Here is a 26,688-nt window from a genome sequence, read left to right on the forward strand (position 1 = left end):
CACACATACACACTATGCACATTTATATGCTCTCATGCACATGCACACCTATGTACACACACACATCTTGCCACAGTTCTAAGGTAGGTTTTTTATTGTTGTTTTTCTTCTTCTTTTTTTTTTTTTTTTTTGAGACATAGTCTCACTCTGTCTCCCAGGCTGGAATGCAGTGGCGTGATCTCAGCTCGCTGCAACCTCCACCTCCTGGGTTCAAGTAATTCTCCTGCCTCAGCCTCCCTAGTAGCTGAGATTACAGGTGCCCGCCACCTCACCTGGCTCATTTTTGTATTTTAGTACAGACAGAGTTTCACCATATTGGTCAGGCTGGTCTCGAGGTCCTGACCTCAAGCAACCCACCTGCCTAGGCCTCCCAAGGTGCTGGGATTACAGATGTGAGCCACCGCACCCAGCCTGAGGTAGATTTTATATTTGTCATTGCCCAGCATCGAGGATCAGGCAGGGAGGTAGAAAGAGCACCTGTATTACATTTAAGCAAATCCAAGTTTGAATCTTGCATTCTGTCACTTTCTAACTGTGCAACCTGGAGCAAGTTCCCTAATATTTGTCCCTTCCTTCCTCATCTGGGATTTGAAGTGCTGACCCTTCTGTAGGCACTAAATACGTGGCAGGCAGGTGTTATCTGTATGATGTCAAGGAGTTCCTTAAACCTCTCTGTGTCTGTTTATTCCTCTGTAAAATAGAATAACAGCCCCTATATCAAAGGAAGAGGCGGAAGCACAGTATATGATGTAAAGAGTTTACTTGAGCCAGGATAAGGAAGATTCAGACACCAGTCACCTGGGATATGAACTCCACTTGGCCTTTATTACAGGCAGATTTTTAAAGGCAAAAAAGGAGGGGAACAAGGATTGGACTGATACAAAGTCCTGCCACGGATTCTCATTGAATTGCAGAAGTAACATTTGATTAGTGATTGGCTACCCATGGTTAAGCCTTCGAGTGTGGGATGTCGTGTCCAGTGAGGCGTTATTAGGTTAATTCATGGCTACTTGTGGCAATAGCAGGCAGTTTCGACAGATGAATACATAGCTCTAAAGGGGGAGAATAAGATGTGATTGTTATATCATTTGACTGCTTCTCTGGGCCTAATAATTTGAAAGAGCTCACATTCCTCGATAAAAGTTCTTTCCTTTCCTTGAGATTAAGTTAGATGATAAATTTAAAATGTTTAGCATGCCGATTTATATGTATTAAGTATTCATAAAGTGTTATTCCATGTGCTGAGGGAGGGGGACACCCTCCCACATGCTCCCATGAACCCTGTTTCTGGCAGATGTAAAGTTTTTTTAAATGGCTTTTTTTTGGGCCACATATAGGAAGAGGGAAAATAAAGAGAAGTGAAAAGCAGCTTAGTCCATTAAAATGGGAATAATAGTAGTAATGATGGTGATGAGAATGCTGCAGTTTTCTTCTGTATGATTTTTTTTTTTTTTTTTTTGTGAGACGGAGTCTCACTCTTGTCACCCAGGCTGGAGTGCAATGGTGCGATCTCGGCTCACTGCAATCTCCGTCTCCCGGGTTCAAGTGATTCTCCTGCCTTAGCCTCCTGGGTAGCTGGGAGTACAGGCACACACCACCACTCCTGGCTAATTTTTATATTTTTAGTAGAGACTGGGATTCACCATGTTGACCAGGCTGGTCTCGAACTCCTAACCAGGTGTCAGGTGATCCACCCGCCTTGGCTTCCCAAAGTGTTGGGATTACAAGCATGAGCCCATATGCAGGCTCTGCCCGTATGATGTTTTTTTATGCATTGCAAAGTGACTACACACCCTATCCCTTGTCTCCTTTCTCTCTCTAGCAACCATCAGGTTCTTAGGGCAGCGACTACGCTCATCTTCCATGTAAGAAGTGGGAACAGTGTCATGGATGTTCTGGGGCCCACAGTCCAAGTCCTGGTTCTTAGAAAGTTGGATCCAGATCCTGTGTCTTGTAGGTATATAGGTATATGTTTATGCATTGAAATGAAATACGTACAACTAGGTCCTTCCCCGTCTCCCCACCCACCCAGCCTATAAAGTCTTCTATGAAACAAAGTTAATTCCACTCTCAGAGAGAGGCTCCCAGAATCCAGTGTTTTGGTTGGTCTCCGCTACAAATGCTTTTTCTGATATTTGTGTGTTTGCAAGTCCCTCTCTAAGACTTTCTAAGATTTGCTAACTGGCTGCTGTATGCATGAAGTTCTGGACTTGGTGTCCCAAGCTCTTTATAGACTTGCTTTATATATATATACACACACATATATATACTTTAAGTTCTAGGGTACATGTGTACAACGTGCAAGTCTGTTACATATGTATACATGTCTCATGTTGGTGTGCTGCACCCATTAACTCGTCATTTACATTAGGTATATCTCCTAATTCTATCCCTCCCCTCCCCCGACAATACTTGCTTTTTTTTTTCTCCCCCTCCTGCCATTAAATAATCACCCTTCAGCTTCTCTCAACCTACTGTCCATCAATAACCATTGTATTGGTTACATTACAGCCCTCCTTAATACAAAACAACGACAACAACAACAAACCATTCAAACTTCCAACCAACTTCCCCTGAAGGCACAGAAAGTGAGACCTAAGCGAAAAGAAATCCATCCTCTTTAACATCAGCTAACAGCATGGGAGTCAGTGTCTGGTGCAGAGCTCAGAATTCCTATTTCACATTCTGATTTGGCACTTTCATCGTAATTATTCAAGTGGGAAAATCTCCTCTACTTTTCCTGTGAAGCTGTTTCCTCTCCTTCTGGAAGATAGCAGCAGGATGATTGAGGAGGTAAAAGGATAAAGAGAAAGGATGCAGCCTGTTTCTTCATTTATTCGACCAATAATGTTGGAATGCGACAAAGTCCTTGTCCTCAAGGAACTAACAGTCTGGGGTGAAGGGTGCAGGTGGGACAGATGTAAAAACATAATTTCAGATGTAGTTGCTACATGTGATTATGAAAGTCTGTAGAGTGGCTCATGCCTCTAATCCAGCATCTTAGGAGACTAAGGCAGGCAGATTACCTAAGGTCAGGAGTTCAAGACCAGCCTTGCCAACATGGTAAAACCCCGTCTCTACTAAAAATACAAAAAGTAGCCAGGCGTGGTGGCAGCCACCTGTAATCCCAGCTACTCAGGAGGCTGAGGCAGGAGAATCACTTGAATCGGAGAGGCAGAGGTTGTGGTGAGCTGAGATCACGCCACTGCATTCCAGCCTGGGCAACAAGAGTGAGACTTCATCTCAAAAAAAAAAAAAAAAAGTTTGTAAAGAAGAGGTCATAAAGTAGGGTAGTAGTTTTTGTAAATATATATCTTCCTTTTCTCTCCTTATCATGCTCATGCTTTTCTCTACTTTCTTGAAAAAAAAAAAAGGAATGTATTTATTAAACTGTGTTGCCTTTCTGGTCTGCTGATTCTATTATTTGTCATTTCTGGGTCTATTTTCTATTGATTGATTTGCCTACTTTACACCAGACAGGGGGAGCCAGGAAGCCTCCATAGGAGAAATAACCCCAGTGAGGGGAAGGGCCCTCCAGACAGCAAAAACAGCACATAAAAGTAGGGTAGAGCACAACAGAACAGCTCAGGGAGCCTGAGAAATTCCGTGGCACTGGAAGCTGGGTTATGAAGGGGATATGTTTAAGGACTAAGGCTGGAGAGGCCTTATCTCTCAGGTAAGCAGGCAGAACTCATCCTATAGAAGGTAAAGAGCCTCTGGAGTGATCTAAAGGAGAAAGTGACTTTTGTTTCAAATGCTCACTAGCTGCAGAGTAGAGAATGGATTGAGAGAGATGAGCCTGGAGAAAGGCCACTTCAGAAGCTATTATGGCGGTTATGATGAGAGATGACAGTAGCCTGGAAAAGATCAGATTCAACGAAGTTGAAGAAAGGTGGATGAATTTGATAGAGTTTTAGAAGGGAGAATCTAATATCATAGAAAACATGAGGGTGATTTCTGGCCCTTCACAGGAGAAAGAGGCTGAAAGAGAGGAACGGAGTGGGGAGAGATTATGGAATGAGTTAGGATGGGTGGGGTTTATCCTCTGGGGTTCCCAGGCCAAATTTCCTTCAGGTGACCAGTTTTACCTTTCTCCCTACCCCGTTCATCCCTGCCTGGTCATTAAGGATGGATATGCCATTTGTCTTTGCTGGACCTCAATTTCCATCCATGAAATGAAGGGACTGGGATTGAGTCCTTCCCTCTTCTCTCAGGCTGGACTGAGGTCTCCCTTCTCTGAGTCCTGCAATGTCTGTCTCAGTCTTACACTACTAAGCTTTTGCTGCTTCATTCTGTTTCCCCAAGAAGAGTTGAAGTTCTTTAATTAAGCCACTCGGCATCCTCTACCAGCTGCTTGCAAAGGCTTCTTCAGGCCTGAGAGACCAGTATTCCTCAGTATGGAAGACTAGTCTTCAGGTTGCTTCTTGCTATCCCCAACATCCTTATTCTCCAGAACTTTCAGATGCTGGGTCCAGGCCCTATTTCACTGAGCCCTCTGCAGCTGGAATTTATCTTGCCCCAGAGCCCAGCTGAACAGCACTAGGGGTGGGAGATGTAAGCTGATGGGGGAGAAACATGGCAGGAATCCTGGTTCTTGGAAAGTTGGATCCAGATCCTGTGTCTTATAGGTATGTATGTGTGTGTTTATGTATACATATGTATGCGTGCATGTGCAGCCATATGTATGTGTGTGTGAGTATTGGAGTGTCTCTATGGTTTTTTTTCTGTATTAAGTTATATGTGAAGTTCCATGTGTGTGTCTGCATCTAAATCATGACGCATAAGTCAGTGCACACATGTCAACATCTAAATGCCCATGAGTATTAATGCCTGTGTATGTGTGAGGGCCTTTGCTGGCAAATGCATGTGTCTGTCCACATACCTGTGTGCAAGTGGGTGCATATATGTTATAAACATGCACATATGTATATATGGGTGCCACACTGTGTGTGTGTGTTTGTGTGTGTGTGTAAGTGTTGTCTATAAATGGAGGCAAGATACAGTGTCTAGTTAAGAGCATTTGCTTTAAAGTCTGGCTACCTGGGTTCAAGCCCTGAAATCAGCATTTAAAAGCTATAGGCCTTTGAGTAATTATCTTTTTAAAGCATTGGTTTACTCATCACTAAATTGAAGGTAATAGTAGTGGCTAACTTCCATGTCTAATGTGAGGGTGGAATGATAATAATGCCCAAAATGTACTTAAAATAATGCCTTATACATAGGGGGTGTTAAAAAATATTGGTTGTCACAAAGTAATTCATGACAATAAATATGTAAGTGGCTGGCTTGAGGGTCTCTGAGGCTTTCCGCATGTGCTTCTGTGCCTTTGGGCACATGAGGTTGATGTGTGTGTCTGTTAGAATGTGTGTGTTTGTGTGGATAGACGCCTCTGGGCATACAGGCCTGTGTTTGGGGGTAAGTGGGTATGTGTGTTGGTGGTTTGTCTGTGAGTGCCTCTATGTGAGTTTGGGTTCTGCCAGGATTGTGAATCTTCCAAGGGAAGGGATTACATCTAATTAATCATTGTACCCAGGTCCCTGGACCTGGGACATACAAATTGCTAAGCAAATTTGTGTTGACTGAATGAATGAAGTGGACTGGACATTCAGAGATTGTTATTCAGACAACATGCTCATTTGTAGAAAAGAAAAAGTTGTAACTAGCTAGCTAGCTAGATGATAATTGAGTAGGTAAGTATGTAGATAATAGGTAGATAGGAGGTAGATGATAGATAGATAATAGATAGATGGATAGATAGATAGGTAGGTAGATAGATAGATAGATAGATAGATAGATAGATAGATAGATAGATAGATGATAGGTAGACAGCCAGACAGATAGATAGCTGAGATTGGCTCTAAGTGGAATCTTATGTACTTTCTCCTGGACATTATGCTAGAGTTCATACGTCCCAGGGTGCTCCAAAACATTGGCTCTGGCAGCTCTGTGAGTGTTTATGGAGTTGCCTTGAGGGCCTGCAGAGGAAGGAATCACAGAATGGAGAGCTAAGTTCCCCACCTGACATCATCAAGAATCTATTTGCTTTTAATCTCTGGATGTCCATGTCAAATTGTAAAGTTCCACTACTATACATTTTTGAAAATCTTGTTACAGACCAACCCGTTTTATTCTACAGAAGGCAGCAGCTGAGCCTCAGAGAGAGAAGAAGGTTAGAACCTGACCTCTCTTTCAGGCCTATTTCTACCATGCCACCTGCCTTGGGATGCAGTAGGTAGGCCTCCTCTAACTCACCGGGAAACAGAATGCAATTCCTCCCAGGAACTCCTCTTTTAGAGAAGCCACTATCATAGTGGCCCTTGGGATGTCTGTCCAAGAAACGACCCCATTCGTGTGAGATTGCCCCATCAGGTCAGCCACTTTGGCTGTGTGCTAGATAGTCCCAGTCTCCTGGCCCAGACTATTGAACCCTGGCCCAAGCAGCGAAATCAAATTCCCTGTTGCGATTTGGAGGCGGGATGGCAACAGGTTAACCAGTCTCTGTTGGTCCCTGAATTAGAAAGTGATGTGAAGCTGGAATGTCCATATTTAATCAAGGGATGAGTGAACAGGAAAAGCTGGCTTCAGACAGAAAAAGAAAACAAAGGCGATGCAAAGATACACCGTCATAAAAGGCTATGTGGCTTCAGAAAGAGGGACAGAAGGCAAGACAAACTTTGGCTTCTTTTGGCTTGCCAGGCCCCACTGCCAGAGCGTGTGCAGCCTGGAGGTATCTCTTGCACTTGAACTTTGTGCTCCTACGTCCTTATAATTAACTCCCCTTTTGCCTGAGAAATTGTAGTGGGTTTCTGTTTCTCGCAACCACACCATCTCTAAACAAGGTAGCACGTTGGAACGTCTCCTCCAAGTAGATACACAGGCTCGGCACCTGCTGGTCTACCTTGGTTCCTGATGTGTCTCTGAGGCCAGCTTTGCGAGGCCTTATCTGTAGCTGTGGGAAGGGCGTAAGTCAGTGTACACATTTCAGTATCTATATATATGCCCGTGAGTATTAATGCCTGGGTATGTGTGATGCCCTATTTGTTGCATCTTTGTGGAGTGCTTTGAAGTACTCATTAAAGGTCTCCAGAAAGGGACTTCACCCATCTCCTAGGCTTTGCAGTTACATTCCCATAGCAGGACTGGTGCATTGCTTCTGCTGGGACTTCTTGCTTAATCCTTCAGAGCAAGCACAGCACCGTTTACAGTGAGAGGTACTCCCTTGCGTGATGAAGTTTCTGCATCAAAATCGAGTCATTCCTCCAGCATCTAGGTCCCAAGGATGTTTGTGTAGTTCTCTAAGTCACAGCATGTCTGTGGTATGGTGGGGGATAGGGGAGCTATGGGGACTAGTTTTTCCTGGAGCAGAGTCTCCAAAAGTGGCCCTTTGATATGTTCCCATGGAGATTTTTGGAAACCATGATACAAACAATCAAAGGAAGCAGAGTGAATGCAAGGGTCAGTCTCTTCAATTCATGAGCAGTCAGAACAGGAGATGCTTAGGAAGGAATCATGGCCGGTGCTTCTTCTCCATGCTCATCCCATACCCTAGTGACAGAATACCTCTTCCCTGGAGTTAAAAACATGCGCCACACTTCCGGTAAAGGCTAAAGCCACAGAGGGCACCTAGCAAGCTTGCTTTCAAGGTCCCATTAACAAATGAGAAGGGCAGCCCAGTACAGACTGACAGGAACCCCACTATGTTGCCTTTTTTTTTTTTTTTTTTTTGAGACAGAGTCTTGCCCTGTCACCCAGGCTGGAGTGCAATGGCACAATCTCAGCTCACTGCAACCTCCACCTCCTGGGTTTGAGCGACTCTCCTGCCTCAGCCTCCCAAGTAACTGGGATTACAGGTGCCTGCCACCATGCCCGGCTAATTTTTGTATTTTTAGTAGAGATGGGGTTTCACCATTTTGGCCAGGCTGGTTTTGAACTGCTGACCTCAGGTGAGCCACCTGCCTCAGCCTCCCAAAGTGCTGGAATTACAGGCGTGAGCCACGGCGCCCAGCCGAGAGTTTTAAAGAAGGTGAAAGTTGTTCCCTTTCCCGAAACCTAGCCTGGCCTTGAGTCTGTTAATACCAAGACTGGGTGAATTGGAGTGGAAAGCAGAAGTAGTGAAGGGAGCCATTGCCAGAGGGAAGAACACAACTTCAAGGCCAGATGCTCAGTGGAGCTCTCAGAACAGCCAAGCCAGGAGGACAGTCAGGAGGACCATGGGCCAGGCCACCAGGAACCCTGAAATACAAGAAAGATGACTGTCAAGTGTTGGGCTTTGGGAGTCAGGAGTAAATGTAAGTTGGCCTCTTTGTGTTTTGCAACACCAGGATGAGAAAGGCAAAGCATCTTTAATATCTGGCCTGGTTATAGTCTCTGAGACTCACATGGTAGAGGCAAAGCTATCTAATCACCAAAATTTTTTTTTCATTTTCCTCTAGACACACAGTAAGGCAATTTTTCTCAGTGTCCTTTGCAAGTAGGTGGGGCCATGTGACTGAATTTGGCCAATAAAATGTACATAGAAGTCATCTGTGCCATTTCTATGTCTGATCCTTAAATCCTCCTATATATTCTATTGCTCTCTCATCTACCATCTAAGGGAGCAGATGCAGAGTATCCAAGATAGGACTTGCAGGGGATAGTGGAGTTGCCAGAAGTTACCAGAAGGTAGTAGAAGCCCGAGCTCCTAATGACTACATGGAGTAGAACTGCATCCCCTCCCCCAGTGATTTAGTGGGAAACAATGCTGTTGTGTAAAGACACAGAAGATTGGGGATTGTTTGTTATAGCAGCTAGCATTACTTATGCTGACTAATACTGAAGGGGCAGAAAGACACAGAGGTTAAAAAGCACTGCCTCTGAGGCCTGATTACTTAGCTTAGAATCTCAGCTCTATACCTAGCTGGGCAGTCCCAGAAAAGTTATTAAACCTCTCTGCCTTTATTTTCCTGTATGCCAAAGAGAAATATTAATAGCTCCTGTGACTTCACTGGATTTTTGTACGGCTTAAATGAGTGAGTTCATATTAAGCATTGAGATCAGCGCCTGGCACATGGTAAACACTATATAAATGTTGGTTTTAAAAGTTAGACTCTAAAATCTAGTTCTGCTGGGATTGTATCTCTTTGGCACATCACTGTGTACTCAGTTTTGGTGAAGGACATGGATCCCCGATGATAAATGTCTTGTATCGGAGGGCCTAGGAGAAACATGTGAGCCTTCCTGCCGTACTACCAAATTATAAAATCTCCCCATTAACCCAATTTCAAAGTAATTGGCTGATGTCCTAGAAGTGAGGAGAGAAATATAAATTTCAGACACAATTCATGGCAAAAAGTTATAATTATCAAACAGGTTGGTGTTCAATTAATTCTAAAACATCAAAGATGATTGTGATAGCAGACAATGAAAACCACAAGTGCCCTCTTGTAGTGGGTAGGCTGCCTCAACATCAGACTGATCCCCTCCTTGTCCAGAAGCGTCCAAAATCCACCACTCATCCTAGAAATTAGTCAGTTTGGCAAACTGTACTGGGAAACCACACTGTTCCAGGCACTGGGCTAACCAGAAGGACTGGCAGAAAGGAATGAGACTTGAGGTTCCTGACTTCAAGCTGCTTTTTGTTTCGAGGGAGTTTCGCTTTTGTTGCCCAGGCTGGAGTGCAATGGTGCAATCTCAACTCACCAAAACCTCCACCTCCTGGGTTCAAGCAATTCTCCTGCTTCAGTCTCCCAAGCAGCTGGGATTACAGGCACGTGCCACCATGCCCAACTAATTTTGTATTTTTAGTAGAGACAGGGTTTCTCCATGTTGGTCAGGCTGGTCTCAAACTCCCGACATCAAGTGATCTGCCTGTCTCGGCCTCCCAAAGTGCTAGGATTACAGGTATGAGCCACCCGCACTTGGCCTAAGCTGCTTTTAGAATGAGTTCTAACCACTCCTCTCAATGAGCGTGACTTTTCTTAGCATTGTCTGAATGCTGGCACTGAACATAGAGAGTCCATCTTGGACTTACTTGGGCAATTTAAAAACTGCCGTCTAAGTTTGGGCTTTGAGGATAGAAAGAACCTTTTCATGTCTGGGTTCACCAATATAGGTCATTTTGTGGGAAAGCAAATCTTAATAGTATGTGCTTTCCATTTTGTCCAAAACAGATTTCTAGTACCCTATAAATATGTAAAAAACGTAAAAATGTTCTCTCTCTCTCTCTGTCTGGCTGTGTGTGTGTGTGTGTGTGTGTGTGATATTTCTTTTATTAGTCATCTTGTTTAGCTCCAAGTCATTAATCAAAAACCCATTCAGATGTTACTACCTGGTGAAATTCTTTCCAGACCTTATCCAATACAGTTAATTAGCCTTTTATGTACTCTTTCTGTACCATCTACCTACTTGTCATTTATTTGCTCAAGTGCCTGTCTCACTTGTGCAATGAATTGTTGGTGTTCCCATGCATATAGAGCTCATTCCCCTAACATTTGCACCTCTGACTCATTTTTCTCATTTGGCTTAAATATCACTTATTCTGAAAGTTTTTCTGACCACTTATCCATTCTGACAGTCTTTCTTCCTTCCTACCTTGATAATAAAGCCATCAAACATCGGTTAGGCACACGGCCCATCCAGAGTAAAGATTGCATTTCCTAGCTTCCTTTGCAGCTAGGTGTGGCATGTGACTAAGCACCAGCCAATGAGATGTAAGTGGAGGTATAAGGTGTAGCTTTCAGGAATGTCTTTTAACACTCATTGGCTTCTTCCTTGTTCCCTCCATCCTGCTGCCTGGATACAAAGGTTGGAGCTCTGGCTGCCATCTTGGAACATGAAGATGATGGCCACACCTCAAAGATGGTGGAGGCATGAGTTGGAAGGAGCCTGGATCTTTGACGACTTTATGGTGCTACCCCACTAGCCTTGGATAGTTTGCCTCTAAGCTTCATTTATGTGTGACAGAAATGAACGTCTATACAATGAGAACACTTGGACACAGGGAAGGGAACATCACATACTAGGGCCTGCCAGGGGATGGGGGGCAAGGGGAGGGAGAGCATTAGGAAAAATACCTAATGCGTGTGGGACTTAAAACCTAGATGACGGGTTGATGGGTGCAGCAAACCACCATGGCACATGTATACCTATGTAACAGACCTGCATGTTCTGCACATGTATCCCAGAACTTAAAGTAAAATGAATTTTAAAAAAAGAAATAAAAACTTCTTGAGTTTGAAAAAAAAGAAATGAATGTCTATTTTAAGGCATTATTACTCTTCTATCACATCACTTTCTTGTATTTCCAAAGTACCATGTTTACTTTTTATTTTCTACTTTCCACACTGGTGCATAAGCTCTATGAGGGTAGGCACCTGGGCTGTTTTGTTTGCCATCACATCTTCAGTGCCTAGAACAAGACTTGGCACACAGTACATATTTCTTATCAAAGGACTGTCTCCTCCACTAGACTGCGGGCATCTCAAAGGCCAATCTTGGGTCTGATTAATGTCAGTGTCCCTAGCATAGGGTCTGGGCCGTAAAAGGGGCAGAATTGAAAAGAGAAAGGAGAGTTGAGAAAGCTATGGGAAAGGCATGAGAAAATGATGTACCTGCAGTGCCGGGGGTTCCATTCATGACACCAGGAGACTGCGCACCTGTGAACAAGAACAGAAGAGGAGGGTTTCCTCAGTCATGCTCCAGTGACTGCAGCACTGTGGCCATAACTGCTTCACATCCTCCTAGACCTGGCCATCACAACCACTGGCCATCCACATTGTGGGGACATCTATGATCTGGCACAGGCACCTTTCTAGACACATTGCATGCGTCTTAGACTTAATCCTCCTAACAGATTTGTGAGGAAAGTATTATCATCCCCATTTGACAGATGAGAAGACTGGAGCTCAGTGATGTTAAGGGACTTGCCAAATTGACCTTTCCAGTCAGTAGCAGAGCTGGGATTCAAACCCCAGTATGTCTGATTCAAAAGTGAAAGTTCTTAACCTCCACCAAGTTACCCTGTGATGCCACTTGAGGCTTCAAGTTGAGAGCTCAGTAAAATGGTAGGAAAACTCAGGGAAGAGCCTTCTTCATGAGACAGCCTCTGTTTGTTCTGGAAAATGGAACTGGTGATAATGCTTTACCTACCTCACCTGTTATGAGCATTCAGAGTGATCGTGCATATAAAGGCATTTGACAAAGTGCCAGGCACAAGGAAAGTATTATTAGTACCAACATTACTGCATCTTAATTTCTTTAGGGGGAAAAAAAAGGCTTTCATTCTTCTACTTCTCCATCCTGGTGGAAATAAAAACACTAAATAGACACTACTGTAAATCCATGAGTAGGATAGATGAAAATATGAGGAGCCATTGGAAAGCCTCCCCTATATTATACTCCAGAATACCATAAATGAATTTTGGAAAACACAGTCATTCACCAGAAAACAAAGTTGCATTTAAACGGGATTTAGGACTTACACTTCACCTGTAAGGAACTGAGTTATGGGGACATGGAAACAGGTGGAATAAGGAAAAGGCCACATGTTTTGGCATCAGACTGAGCTGGGTTCAATCCTAACTCTAGCCACTCATGAGTAGGGGGATCCTTGGCGAGTCACTTAATCTCTATGAGTCTTAGTTTCTCGCCTGTAACATGGACACAGGCATAGGAGGATTAAGTGAATTGATGGATGCAAGAGCTTAGCCTGGTCTCTAAGCACATAGGAGGTCCAAATGACAATATTGTTATTATTACTCAAAGCATCTCAAAGAATAGGTTTTTCAGTAAGGGTCAGACTGAGGTGGCAGCAAAGCCCTGAGAAGTTGGGCTGGTGACCCCAGGCATCTGTGGTTAACTGTCAACACTCAGCCAGCAGGTCTTGTCACTGGGATTTGGCCACTTACCTCTCCGAGTGATGGGCCCCAAATCTAGAACCCGGGATAGGTCAATGGCTGGTACTTCACTGCGGACTTGACTTCTTGGGCAAGACTGTAGGGATGATGAACTTTTATTATATCAAAATTTAAATGCCTGGATTCTATCTAGACTGCTCCTGCAATGGGCAACTCTGGACCAAGAACTGGGTCCAGAACTAGTTCATGCTATGGCCCTAATTCCGATGCTGTGGTTATCTCAATCTAGAAAATTATCACTGTCATGCCAAACAAATCTGGGTTTGAATCTCATCAAGTAGAGACTTTCTTTTAGCTATATAATTTGGGGCCAATGACTTTGCCTCTCTACAATAACTAAATAATACCCACCTGGTTATGAAGATGAAAATGAGATGTGCCTGCAACACGTGGGCACAAAGTAAGCACTTGGAAAATACCAACTATTCACAGGCAGTGCCAAATGCAGGCAAGAGCAGGGACGCTGGAGTCACCTCTCGGCTGGGGCACACCCTGGCTCTGATATTTTTTACATGTGTGTGGCCCTGTGGGCAAGGACTTCTCTGACCCTCACAGTGGGGTAGATAAAATAATCTACTTACAGGGTTGTTCTGAGAGTTACATGAGAAAACGTATGCAGAAGTTTTAGTATGGTGCTTGACAAAGAGCAAGCACTAAAAACGTCATCTATGATTATAATCATTTAAGAGATGCCAATGGAATCTAGTAGATAGATTTCTTTATCAAATCTGCCTCCTGGGGACACAAAAATTGCTTAGATTTGGCCCTTTAGGAGACCTAGAGTATATCTATTTATCCTTCATTCTTCCCTCCCTCCCATCCACACACCTACCCATCTCTTTCCGTCTCTTCATCCTGCTCCCTTCCTTCTCTCCTTTCCTGTTCCTCCTTTCCTTCTCCATCCCTCCTTTATTCCTTTTTCCCTCCCTCTTCCCTTCTGACTCCCTTCCCTTCCTTCCCTCATTCCCCTTCCTCATCCCCTTCCCTAACCTTCCCTTCCCCTTCCTCTTCCCCTTCCTCTTCCCCTTCCTCTTCCCCTTCCTCTTCCCCTTCCCATTCCCTTCCCTTCTCTCCTTCCTTCAGTTCCCTTCCCCTTCTCTTTCCCCTTCCCCTTTCCCTTCCCTTCTCTTTCCCCTTCCCCTTTCCCTTCCCTTCCCTCCCTTTCCCCTCCCTCCCACCCTCCCTTCATTCATAATTGCAATAAATATATATGGAGAGTCTAACAGGTACCAGGCTCCATGCCGGGCTCTGAAGAGTTCAGTTCAAAGAGAAACTCACAGGCTGGCACTGTTCATTAAAAGAATCACAGAGATGAATCTCACAATGCAGGAAAACTAGGTCATAATGTCCAGCAAACATGAACATCTGAACTGAGAACCGGCTTTCCGAGGATCTCCCATTCTCCTCCACATGGATGGTGGAATCACGTTGATTTGAGCAGCTGGGAGGGTGACAGGGGCAAAGGTGTAACTTCTTAAAATAGCAGTGGAGAAAATTAAAGAGTCCCTCGGGTTCCCTCCATCATGATAAAGTGGACTTTTTCTGTTCCTCTGTTTCCTCCAAGATATATCCATAAACTCACATGGCTTAAATTATTTGGGGGCACAGCCTCTGTAGTGAAACAGACTGATTTTATATTCTAGCCCGACCCATGTTCTAGCTAAGTGATTATGGGCAGGTTACTCATCCTTACTGAACCTTACTTTTCTTATCTGTAAAGTGGAGACAGTAATATACACTTTATGAGACTGATGTGAGCATTTAATCAGATAACCCACATATATTTCTTGGCACATAGCTAAGCTCAATGACAAATATTAGCTAGGATTATTACTATAATTTAAATCGTGATCTATAGAAATGCATTTTTCCCTTGTTTTTGTCAGCCGGGCAGTTCAATAATATTTCATCCCACAACATTTATCATATTGTTTTCATATTGACCCAGTGTTCACTTTGGTGTAATAATCCATTACTACCAAATTGATTCCCTAGTTTTGAACAATAAGCCTGTTACCAAAGTTATCAAGAATATTGAAATGGAAAAATATTGGCATTTATTCACCCTACCCACCTATTTGGTATTAATATTTTAGGCTAAAATCTCAGGAGTGATATTTCTGAGTCAAAGAGTGTGGTTATGCTATGTAATACAACTTACACATCTGCTAGGGATGGATGAGACGAACATTTTCCCGTAAACGTTAGTAAGGCCAAATGATAATTCTAGAATTGCTCGTTACCTGTTTCTGATGATGAAATACTTCACAGGGTCAGCCTTGTCTTCAGTGGGGGTGGCATAGCAGTTCCTCAACACCAGGTTAAACCGGGAGGTGTCCCCTTGCTCCAAGATGGCGCCCACATAGAGCATGGACTCAACAGACAGTTCAGCTACATCCCCTTCATAAGGATTCGTGTAGTTCTGGTCTTGGAAGAGGGCCATCCTAACAATGAACTCTCCATCTCCGCCCACACTGACGTTCAGGAAGCTGAGAAAAGGAAAGCCACAAGAGTGGGAACCTCAGAGAGAACAACATAAATCAAGCCCTGCTACTTACTTAACACACTTATGAAGGCAAAGACACATGTCTTGGATCCTTAAGTGAACTATTCAATCATTCATTTAAACGGAGCATTTATTAGTTTCTAGGCACCAAACTTGACAGACAAGTCTGTCTCCAGGATTTCCACGGATCCTCCCTGCAGGACAAGTTACACATATATCTCTCACTGAAGGAATAACTGAGTGTACACCTCCATCTTCTCACCTGGAGAGTGGGGCTGAGAACCAGTTCTGTGTGTTTACATTTTTTTTAGCAGCAGATCGCTTCCCTCCATTCCACAGTCTTCAGTGAAACCCAATTTTAACAACAGAAATGGCTTTCCTTTTGATTTTTTGTGAACCAGGAGCCCCAGCACCAAACCATCTGGAAACCACTGAATTAGAAAATTGCTAATCCTTCTGATCCTGTTGCTTTGTAATACCAGGGGGCAATAAGGAATGAGATGGGCACTCTGGATTTTTGACTTCCCAGAAAGTCCCCTGGTAAATCTAGGGATGCTAAGGAACTGATTCAACAGGACCCCATTTCAGGGACAGAAACACAATAAAACAGAGAAAAGCCCCTGCCCAAATTGCTATCTGATGCTATTCCTGCTGGGGATGGGGTGCCTGTTTATCCGATAAAAGCTGGTCTCTGCTTCAATCTCATGTCTGCAGGGAAGTTGTTCTGTCCCCATCAAATCCACCACCAACAGGGGTCTGGAACCCCTGTTCCCTGCTCCCAAAGCACCCCACGTTTTTTTTACATTGCACTTATCCTGCTTATAAGTAATTACTGATTTAATTCGTTGCTTAATACTTTTGTTCCTCAAGGTGAATGAACTTGTCCTGCGTTTTTGTTTTCTAGCACATTTAGTAAGCACTGTTTCATGTTGCTGCATTGCCTAGTTATAACCATCTTTAATATCCACAGAATAATCTATGTCTGTCTTGTTCATGCTGAACATCTTTAATATACAATCAGTGAGTGCTTGTGGAATGAATGATTGAATGACTGGAGGCTCCTGGAGGAGGTTGGTAATATGATGTGGGCATCATAGTCTACACTTGAAATAAGTGTGATGTGACTATTGCTAAGGTTATAGGTCAAAGGGCAAGGGTCAATGCCATACCTTACAATGGGCTTCAAGGCAGCTTGGAGGCTGACTTTCATGTCCAGTGGGTAGGCACATTGGAAGTTGATGTTGAGGATGGTGTCTCTGATGATGAAATCACTGACCAAGGAGAGGGTGTTTTTGTAGATGGCATGGGTTTGATTTCTCTTTGGCATAAAAACAAAACCACACAGATGTTTATGTGTAAGTGTATGTAGGTGTATCTCAAATCCAGATCTGATTTCCAGAGTCAATGTGCTTAACCATGCAGCCACCCTACCTTCTGAGCTCATGGAGGTAAAGGGACCTCCTCCTTTAGTGTTACTGACACTTTGTGGGAAGGGGAATGAGGACACCAGACAAAAAACTAGACCAATAAATTATTGACCCTTGGGAAGAGTCAGGAACCGACAAGCTTGCTTCTCTGTGCATCCCTCCCCCACCATCCCTAATTAAAATTATCATAATTGTAGCTTACGTTTATGAAACTCACATGTCAGATTTACACTAAGCTCTTTATGTAAACCAACATGTGCACTCTCACATAACCCTGGGGCTCAGGGAAGCTAAGTGGCTTGTCCAAGATCTCAGAGCTACTATGATAGGTCCCATCAGCCCAACACATACCTTCTGGCAGCAGTGGTGTGAAAGCCACTTACCTCCAGAATGTTCCTGCAGGCACTAGCCTGGACGGGGCTGGTCACAGATACCCAGTTCGTCTCGCCTGTCTGCAAGATGCTGCTGCAGTTTGGGTCTCGCAGGTAGGCAATGACCTCCTCCTCCAAACCCAGGCCTCCCAGCAAACATTTGTCCACCTTCACCTTGATCTCCTCGGCCCCACAGTCTAGCTGAGGCTGCAAACTGTGGAAATCTGCAAAGCAGAGATGAAGGCAAGTGGAATGGACATGAGTCTGGAAGCCCACTTTCCTTACTCTTTGGTAAGGTCTCCATGACCCAGAAGATTATGTAAACTGGAAGGTCCCTGGGACCCAGACGGAATTCATGCCTAGACTGGCAGTAGGTGAGGCTGGCAAAGGGGGCCCCTCATTCGAGATTTCCAAGTGTCCTATGTGCAGGCTTAGCTAAGGTTTTTTGGTCTAGTTCCTCTTGGGGATTGTGTTATTTGGGGAGGCAGGATGGACTTGCATTGCATACTAGAATCAAAGTTAGATATATGTTACCTTGTTGAGTCAGCACATCTGACCAAGTTCAGAGCTATCATATTTTAACTCAACATTTATTCAACACACAACTTCTTGAGCATCTACTATCTGCCAGGCACTGGGGCTACAACACTTATCAAAACTGACAAAATTCCCGCTCTTACAGAGCTAATATTTGAATAGGGTAGACAAATAGTAAACTAATAGGAAGACAGTTTCTATTGCATTCATGAATGCATTAATTCAATATATATTTACCAACCACCTTCTTTCTCTCTCTCTCTCTCTCTCTCCTTTTTTTTTTTAGACAGAGTTTTGCTGTGTTGCCCAGGTTGGAGTGCAGTGGTGAAATCTCAGGTCACTGCAACCTCTGCCTCCTGGATTCAAGTGATTCTCCTGCCTCAGCCTCCCGAGGCTGGGATTACAGGCATGGGATTAGAGGCATGTGCCACCACACTGGGCTAATTTTTGTATTTTTATAGAGATGGGGTTTTGCCATATTGGCCAGGCTGGTCTCAAACTCCTGACCTCAGGTGATCTGCCCACTTTAGCCTCCCACAGTGCTGGGATTACAGGCATGAGCCACTTTACCAGCCACCTTCTCAAATGCTAGGTGCATTCAACACAAAGTAAATAAGGCATGGACTTGGCCTATGAGGATTTCTTGGTCTTGTGTAAACACCAACATACCCACAGCTTATTATACTTCAATATGATAAAGATACAGACAGAAGTATGTACAGATGCAGGGGGAGCAGAGAAGAAAGTCTAAGTCTCTTGGTGAAGCCAGGGAAGGATTCACAGTGGGGTGAAACTTGAAAGAAGGGTAGGAGTTTTGCAAGTGAGTAAAGCAAGTGAAAGCATCTCAGGCTAAGGGAATAGGATAGGCAAAAGCATGGAGATGAGATAGAGGGGATGGTGCATTTGTGGAATTTCAAAGTTCAGAGGTGCAGGAACCTAAAATGAGAGTGGGGTGTGAGAGATGGAGAAGGAAGTGAAAGTCAGACCACAGAGGGATGTGTCTGCAAGCAATGGGGCCCACTGGACAGCCATCATTCTGCTGGCCACTGATGAAGACGTGAGGCAGGCCACCTGCTCACTCAGTCAGCTGAGACTGTCCTTGGAGCCCATCCATGTACAGGGAGGGCCTCCTTAAAGCCCAAGTTCTGACTCTGTGATGGGCCCAAACCCCAGAAAACCACACTGACTCTCTGGGGCTTCATCCACTCAATGAGCAGAAAGAGGCTTTAAGGAGATCAAGGTTGTTGGTTGTTCCCTACCCCTCATTTCCCAGGGTGCTCCTGCTGGGCACATCTAAGCATCGCCTTGTTCACACTGCAGCTCCATTTTCCAAATGTGTCATGCTCCTTCTTGTCCTGCTGCCTAGAACACTCTCTCTTCCATAGGGACTTGGAGTGTGCTCAGAGGAAGGCATGCTTGTGCCAAGGGCAAGATCAAAGGCCCTTGTTAGAGTTCAGTGATGGAGGGAAATAATCTCAGTGGGAGGCTCATCCATCCCCTGTCCAGGGCTTAGTGTTTGTTTGTCTATGACATCCCTACCCACGGGCCATCTCACTCTGCTTGCTCACCTCCTGGGACAAGAAATTCATCACCTCCTGAGCCTTCCCAATTGGACTGCTCTGATTTAGTTCTCACAATAGCCCTGTATGGTGGGTATTATTATCACCTTAACCTCATTTTACAGATGAGAACATTCAGGCTCAGAGACAATAGTGACTTGTCCCCAGAAGTCTGCCCATGTCCCTGACATGAAGACCCTGTGACTATGAAAACATAGCTCCTACATTTGCAGAATTATCATCTTCAGTACCTTCAGCCTCAGGGGTCAAGCCTGTGCATGTCAGAACCATTTCCTGAGGCCGTGGCCCAGCAGCTGACCTGGAAATTTGCTCCAGCTCTGCCCTACTATCCTTGCAAACCCACTGGCTTTACAGCAAATAGACTGGAGAGCCCACATTCCCTTGACCTCAGGTCCATGCCCCCGACTCTGCTTTATACCTTATCCTGACGCTCTAAAGCTCCCTCCCTCCTGCCCTGTCCACTCAGGATGGTAGTTACTGGCCCAGTGAGCCACTCACCAGAGCTATTGAGGTCCTGTCTGCAGAAACAGCCCCAGGTGCTGTTGCGGGCAAGGCACTCCTCCTCGGGGCGGCAGGCCTTCTCACACTTGTCCTCCACAGTGGAGGGATCTAGGTGATGGGGCACGGAGAGAGAAGATCAGGATGCAGTGTGGGCTGGACTTGAGGCCCCCAAGTCCAACCTTCTCATTCCACCGGGGCACAAGAATCTTGCCAAGGTTGTGTGATACTTAGTGGAAGCGTTAAGCCTCAAATTCAGATTTCCTGACTCCCAGTCCAGTAGGATAAGTGAGAGCCCTAAAGCTGCCACCTGAACACTTACCACAGACAAGACTCTATTCTAAGGACAATGAATGTATTAGCCCATTTAATCAAAATGAGAAAGGACAGCATGGCGGTTAAGCCCATGGATGCTGGAGCTAGAATGCCAAGTTCAAATCCCAGCTCTACCATGCTCCAGCTCTGTGATACTAGGACAGCCCCTTAATTTCTCTGTGCCCCTCATTGTGGTAATTAGGTAGCACTTATCTCATGGAACTGGGGAGAGGATCAAATGAGTTAATACATTTGAAGTACTTAGGATAGCAACAAGGACATTGTGAGCATTATGTGTTAGCTGTTATTTTTGCCGTTACCCCCTTTTTTTCAGATCAGAACACCGAGGCTCAGGGAGGCAAATTTAACTTCCCAAATGCAGCCAAAATCTGAATGAGCATGAGCTCTGGATTTTATGCTACAGACATTTATAAACTGGGAAATTTCACCCTTAAATGAGAATTTCTGGCTTGAAACGTTGGAAGGTCTGACAACCCCTGTGTTGTGTTTTCACTGGGCAGGAGCTGAGTCAAGGCTGCTCTGCATCCTCTCCTGTCTCCTCTTGACTTGCTCCACTCACTTTACTGAGCCTGGGGGGCATCTCGCTGACTGTGTAGCTGCCTCCTCCAGGGCTCTGCTGCTCACCTGTGCAGTATCTCAGATTACACTCGGGAGTGCCTTCCAACCGGTACACGTGATACCCGCCTGGGCAGGCCTTCACCAGCACCTCCGTCTTCCAGAGACAGCAGTTGCCACTCCAGTGGGTACAGGCAGTGCGGTTGACGATGCCATCCCCAAGGGCAGGGTGGGTCCCGTTCAACCACATGGGAGCAGCTGTCTGGCATCGGTGCACCTGGACACAGGTCTCCGACATCCTCACTCCTCCTTCCCCTACAAAGCGGTACCAGCCACTCATGTTGTCATCGCACCCCTCTTTCTCTTCTGAGTTCTCTGTGCTTCGGAAGGGTTCATCCAGGAGGGTGTAATTCTGACAGGGGTCAAAACAGATGTGAGCCTCTGGGGTGCCAGGAGCTCCGCAGTCCAAGTCCAGCCCATAGGAACTGGCTTCACTGGGGTTTCCATAACCTGGGAAAGTGACAGAGTGCAGTTGGGTTTAATGTTTAATCCATTAATTAAACATCAACTTCATCACCTTTCGGGCAGAATAACCAGTGAGGATCTTCTGCGGTATTTTTTAGGCATTGAGGACATCAGGGCCACCATCCTGCCCAGTCTCCCTCCCCGCCTTAGAGTAACAAAGTTCTTTCCTGTGCATTCATGCACAGCAGCCTTGTTTGACTAATATTTGTTTTTCTCATTATAAATGTAATACAGGCTTACTGAAAAAGAACCTCAAACATCATTAAAATGAATAAAGCAAAAATGAAAGTTGCCATAAGCCCATCTCATCCCCAGAAGTAACAATAAATTTGTTATGTAGCCTTCAGATTCTTCTTAGGCATGTTTAAAATATATTGCTTTCTTAAAAATAAAAATAAGTTTAATTCTGTACAACATCTTTTTTTCCACTTGCATTTTTTACTTAACATAACATAGACATTTTTCCATACCAGTAGCACAATCTAATGTAAGAATTCCAAACCTTGGCACTATTGACATTTTGGCTGGGTCACTGTTTATTGGAGGAACCATCCTGTCCATTATAGAATGTTTAGGAGTATCCTTGGTCTCTACCTACCAGATCCCAGCAGCATGACCCAAAGTGGTCTCCAGGCATTGCCAAATGTCCCCTGCGGAACATCACCTCCAATTGAGAACCACTGACCTAACAAGACCATTTCTGATTGTTGATCTATCATTTTTCAAAACAGTTATAGAAACTGTGATGTATGAAGAGGCAGAGAAGTAAAGGAGGAAGACCACAGGCTGGTCGGGCTGACTTTAAATCCAATTCCACACTTGCTGGCTGGGTGACCTTGGCAGGTGACTTAAGTCCCCTGAGACTCATTGGCAAAACCATGTGTGTAAACTAGTGGTTCTCAAACTTTATCCATTCCTATGCCTTGGGTCATGACCTTTGCCATACATGTGTTTGCCTGTCCTATTATTGACTTAAAATGTTTCTTTCAATGATTATCTCTAAGAATTAGTTTCATCTTAAAGAATAATATCTGTGATAACATAGATATCATGTGCTAGTTATATTTTTTAGATATGCATAAAAAATAAACATAAAACCATGAAAAACTTGTTAAGAGTTTGCCAGGCATCCCCCGAATCATCTTGGAATATATACACCTCATTTGGAGAAAGAAAGCCTTAAATGATTGTTAGAGGATTAAGTGAGATAATATGTGTAAAATGCCAAGCAGAGCACCAGGGTCAAGCGAATTCTCTTCTCTAGTTCTGATTTGTTGAATGCTGTAGATGCCTGAAGAAGGAGCTAAGTGCACACACAGGATCATGTGCTTATAATACACGTTAAAGGGGCTTTCTAAAAAAAGAGACTTTCAAGTTTTGCACATGCTTATAATACACATTAGAAGGGCCTTTCAGAAAAAGAGATTTTCAAACTTTTCTCATGCATGTGCTTAAGACAAGGAATCCCTGAATTTATTGTTCTTAGATTACTCCTTGCACACCCTGCGTTTTTCTACTGGAGGCCTCCAGTGAGTTCAATTCCCTCACCCACCCTCCTCCACAGGGCTGAAATTTGCACTCTAATTCTAAGTCTGAGATTCCTTTCTGCAAGTATCTGAATTGCCCAATTCATAAAGAGATCATTTAATCTAGCCCTTTCAGGAAAAGAAGAAGGTGCTTTCCAGTACAAGGTGACTAAGTTGTGTATTTCTTGATCTTCTTTAATCTGGGATCTCTGATCTCCCAAAGATATGGGCATGGGAAGTTATGTTAACTGGCTCCCACTGCCGTTTCAAGGGAATTTCTGATTAGATTCTTTGAGAGATGATTGTGACTTGATTTCCATTGTGTCTCACTATGTTTCCCTTGATTTCTAGCTCTGAGTTTTTGCTTTAGAACCGCCAATTCCTCTTCCTTACCTGAGTCACCTTCTCTGCACTTCTATCCTCACTTGCTAGGTCTTCCTTGACATCTGAGATGCCAGGTGAGCAGAATACTTACCTTGCTGCACTGCAGATGCCTGGGCCAGAATGCAGGAGACCAAGGCCAGCCACAGGAGGCCAGAACCCACCATCCTTTCCATAAGGTGAGGCATGCAGGTCACTTTGCTGTATGCAGACTTGCCGTGCAGCTACGGGAAACGAAAGACCCAAATAAGATCAGGGCATAAGACTATGTTCTTAGAAACAGATCCGTTGACTTCCTTCATGAAGAGCTGCATTGTTTCAAAGTAGGTGTGACTTGTGGACAGATGAAGCAAGATAATGGGAGATAAAGTTGACAGTAAGCAAACCAAAGACAAGCTCAGAGCTGGCTAGTACTGCAGAATGTCCTAGAAAGGTCTCAGGATGGTCCCTGCTCAGGTGGAGGTAAAGGCTCTCTGGAGATTGGATAGAGAAAGAGGGATACGGTGCCTGTGAATATCTGCACACAAAAGTAATGGCTGCCCTTTCTTAGTTTGATGCAATGGGTGCTGTTAAGAGCCCCCTGAAATGTCCTCTATGCATGTAGATTTCTGTGAGTGTGGAACCATGCCAAACCGAGCCCCATGTTCCTTCCTCCTAGTACAGAATCCGGCACACAATGGGTACTCATTAGAGGATTAAGGGATGAATAAATAAATCAATGGGGGTTGGGAGCAGTGGTGAGGCAGAAAGAAAGAGCTGCAAAAAGCCTGCCAGCATTTGGATGGCGTTTACTTTTCTGGGAAATCCTTTCCCTGAATGGCCAAATCTTTGGAAAACTTCCTATAACCTCTGGAAGACTTCAGTGGAAAATAGAGATCGGTTTCTGGCAGGGATATCGTGAGTATGCTATGAGGCAGCAGGGATAGGGGAGCACCCAGGATTGGTGATTCTTAGAGTTGAGATCCCTATAGAGACCTAGTGCCCTGGTGGGAGTATCTGGGGCAAGGGAAAGGGTGGCAACTATAGGCCTGGAACATCGCAGGTGACTGAAAGCATGGCTGAGTTGGATATAGAGTGGTACCTGGAGCACTTGACAATGGCCAGGATCCAAACTCCTTGCTAGGTTCTAAAAATTTCCAGAAACAAAGAACCCTAGCAAGTCCAGTGGATCAAGATTTCCCAGGATTAGGAGAAAGCCTCCTGAGGCTTAAAGCAGGACTTACCTCCGATGAGAACACAAAGCGTTCCTTCTCCTCTGCCAGCCATGGGAATGCAGCCTGCTGTGGGCTGTCTTTTTATTGCAATTTCCCACCCATGTGTCTCTCCTCAATTGGTGCACAGGTATGATGGGAGTTCTAGGCCATACACTGGGCTTGTTGAGTGGAGGTGAGATAAGCCATTTACGCAAAGGATGGTGAAAGAAGGGCCCTCCCCTCACAATGTAAACCCTTCCAGCTGTCTCAGCATCGTGCAAATGCTTCCTACAAACAATAGTGCTGTGTGCTGAATGCTGAACATGCTGGGCACTACTTTGCGTCCATGACTTCTCACATTTAATCTTCCTAATCAATCAATGAAACTGGTGCCATATTTATTACCAGAAACCAAACACGAATTGAAAGGAAGCTTAATACCCAAAGGGAAGTGAAGAGAAAATCAAACAGGCACTTGTTTGCACAATGGATTTTCAACTGTACCTTGTGTTCCTAGCTAATCATCTTGGAACATTTCTGCTTCTGTCTGAAGGCCACTGAGCTTGGGCCAGTTAGACTAAGAGGATAAATAGGAAAAGAAGGAAGGGAGTGTGGATATTTCCACAAAATTCCATTTCTTGGTCCATAGACTCTACCCAACTCCAGATTTCTAATGCTAAGGAGTTTTGGAATGGCTAATTTGGTGATGATGGATTTTGGAATGCCAAAGGACAGACAAAGGTTCCTGGACAAAAGAAGCATCAGAGCAGCCCCTGTAAATCCCTTTTGATATGTAGGCTGCCCTAGAGATTGGAAGGCATGAGACTGAGAAGACGCTGTAGAGGATCTTGGACTTACTAACTCCAGGCTTGGACTGGGCTTTCATGGCATGGTAGAAATCATGGACTTCATAAAAGAGCCAAAGCTTTTGCAGAAAAAAAATGGCCACTGTTTCTTCTCTGTCACTCTGGGACTCCTTAAGGAGCCAAGGCAACTGGGGTCAAGGGAACAGGAGAGTCTTGGCATTGGTAACACCTTCTACAAAACCTCAACCTGGAAAAATGAAAGGTGCTACAAGCCACCTTCTCTACTCCCAAAGCAACTGGAGAAAAGTCTCTATAATGTGGAACTTATGACAACTGGGTCCACTAAATAGCCCACTGATCCATTCAATCTGGCCAGGTGCCCATCCCAGTCTCCCCAGGGGCCACTCTCAACCTTCCCATTCCTCTTAAATGGTCTCTATGGCTATCATCACCCGCTCATACCACCTTTCTCAGCAGATATCTTGTACCCTACTTCAAAAACAATTTAGGCCACAACACCTGACCTTGCTCCTTTCCCTATAAACATATAAATACTGGTCTCTGTCCTCCACTTCTTCCCCCTTCAACTTTTAATAAGGCGATCTTCCTCCTTTTCAAAGTCAGTTCCTCCATCCTTCTTCTGGCCTCACCATTCCAATCTGAACCATGCAGCTACAACTTTATAGCCAAATCCACTGGGTAGTTTGTTTCTGCTCCTTTGTGATTGGATTTGCCTACTGCTTTTTCTGGGTACCTTGCATTTCCTTGACTCCGCATGATAGTATTTTCTTGAGTCTCCTATTTCTACTTGGAGATTTCTGTTCTGTTGCTACGAGATCCTGTCCCTAAGAATGCCGGTTAGGTCCCATTTTTCTTGTCACTTCATAAACTCTCCCTGGGAGGTATCAAGTTATCTCATGGTTTCACATACCATCTCCAGGCTGCTGAGTTCTGAATCTGTATCCCCAGCTTTCGCTACTCCCTTGAACTTCAGTTCCATCTACCTATTGATTGCTGGACCTCTCACTGCCGCTGAGATGCTTGAGACACCTCAAACTCAGCAAGTGCAACACTGAGCTCATCAAGTCCCCTAAATCTCCTCCTCCTCATTGTATAATATATTTTAGTCAAAGGTGCCACTCCCCTCCCAGTCATCCAAGCTGGAAACTTGGCCTCTTCCTTTCTAAGCTCCTTCCTTTCTCCCTCTGCCCCCATTTCCAATAATCCTTTCCTCTCCATCTCCACCTCACCAATCCAAATTCGGGCCACCATTCCTTATGAAGGTAATTTTTTTTTTTGACCAAGGGTCTTACTCTGTTGCCCAGGCTACAGTGTAGTCATGTGATCATAGGCTCGCTGCAGCCTTGATCTCCTGGGCTCAAATAATCCTCCCACCTCAGCCTCCTGAGTAGCTGGGACTACGGTTATTGGCCACCACATCTGGCTAATTTTTAAATTGTTTTGTAGAGGCAGCGTCTTGCTATAATTTGTGGTTGTCTGGCCTCTTCCTCATCTTCAAGCCTTTGCATACGCTATTCCCTCAGCCTGCATCAC

At 44.6% G+C, this 26,688-nt stretch overlaps 1 protein-coding gene across 3 annotated transcripts; it reads right to left on the minus strand.

The window, feature by feature from the left end:
• Window positions 1-7,444: 7,444 nt before the first annotated feature.
• Window positions 7,445-24,407, minus strand: GP2 (glycoprotein 2). 3 transcript variants are annotated; one of them, XM_005591386.5, is made up of 11 exons: window positions 24,359-24,407; window positions 23,230-23,359; window positions 20,773-21,213; window positions 19,813-19,923; window positions 17,210-17,421; window positions 16,569-16,717; window positions 15,137-15,382; window positions 14,172-14,334; window positions 12,885-12,969; window positions 11,589-11,633; window positions 7,445-8,232 (listed from the first exon to the last, which is right to left on the minus strand). In XM_005591386.5, the coding sequence occupies exons 2-11, from the start codon at window positions 23,321-23,323 to the stop codon at window positions 8,174-8,176; spliced, it is 1,605 nt and encodes a 534-aa protein (XP_005591443.3). In that variant the 5' UTR covers window positions 23,324-23,359; window positions 24,359-24,407; the 3' UTR covers window positions 7,445-8,173. The 3 variants fall into 3 exon arrangements, 1 of the variants encoding a protein (XP_005591443.3); XR_012429348.1 differs by having other exon boundaries at window positions 14,124-14,334; window positions 23,230-24,407; XR_012429349.1 differs by lacking the exon at window positions 16,569-16,717 and having other exon boundaries at window positions 23,230-24,407.
• Window positions 24,408-26,688: the final 2,281 nt, after the last annotated feature.

This window comes from Macaca fascicularis, chromosome 20 (assembly GCF_037993035.2).
Source record: "Macaca fascicularis isolate 582-1 chromosome 20, T2T-MFA8v1.1".
NCBI lineage: Eukaryota > Metazoa > Chordata > Mammalia > Primates > Cercopithecidae > Macaca > Macaca fascicularis.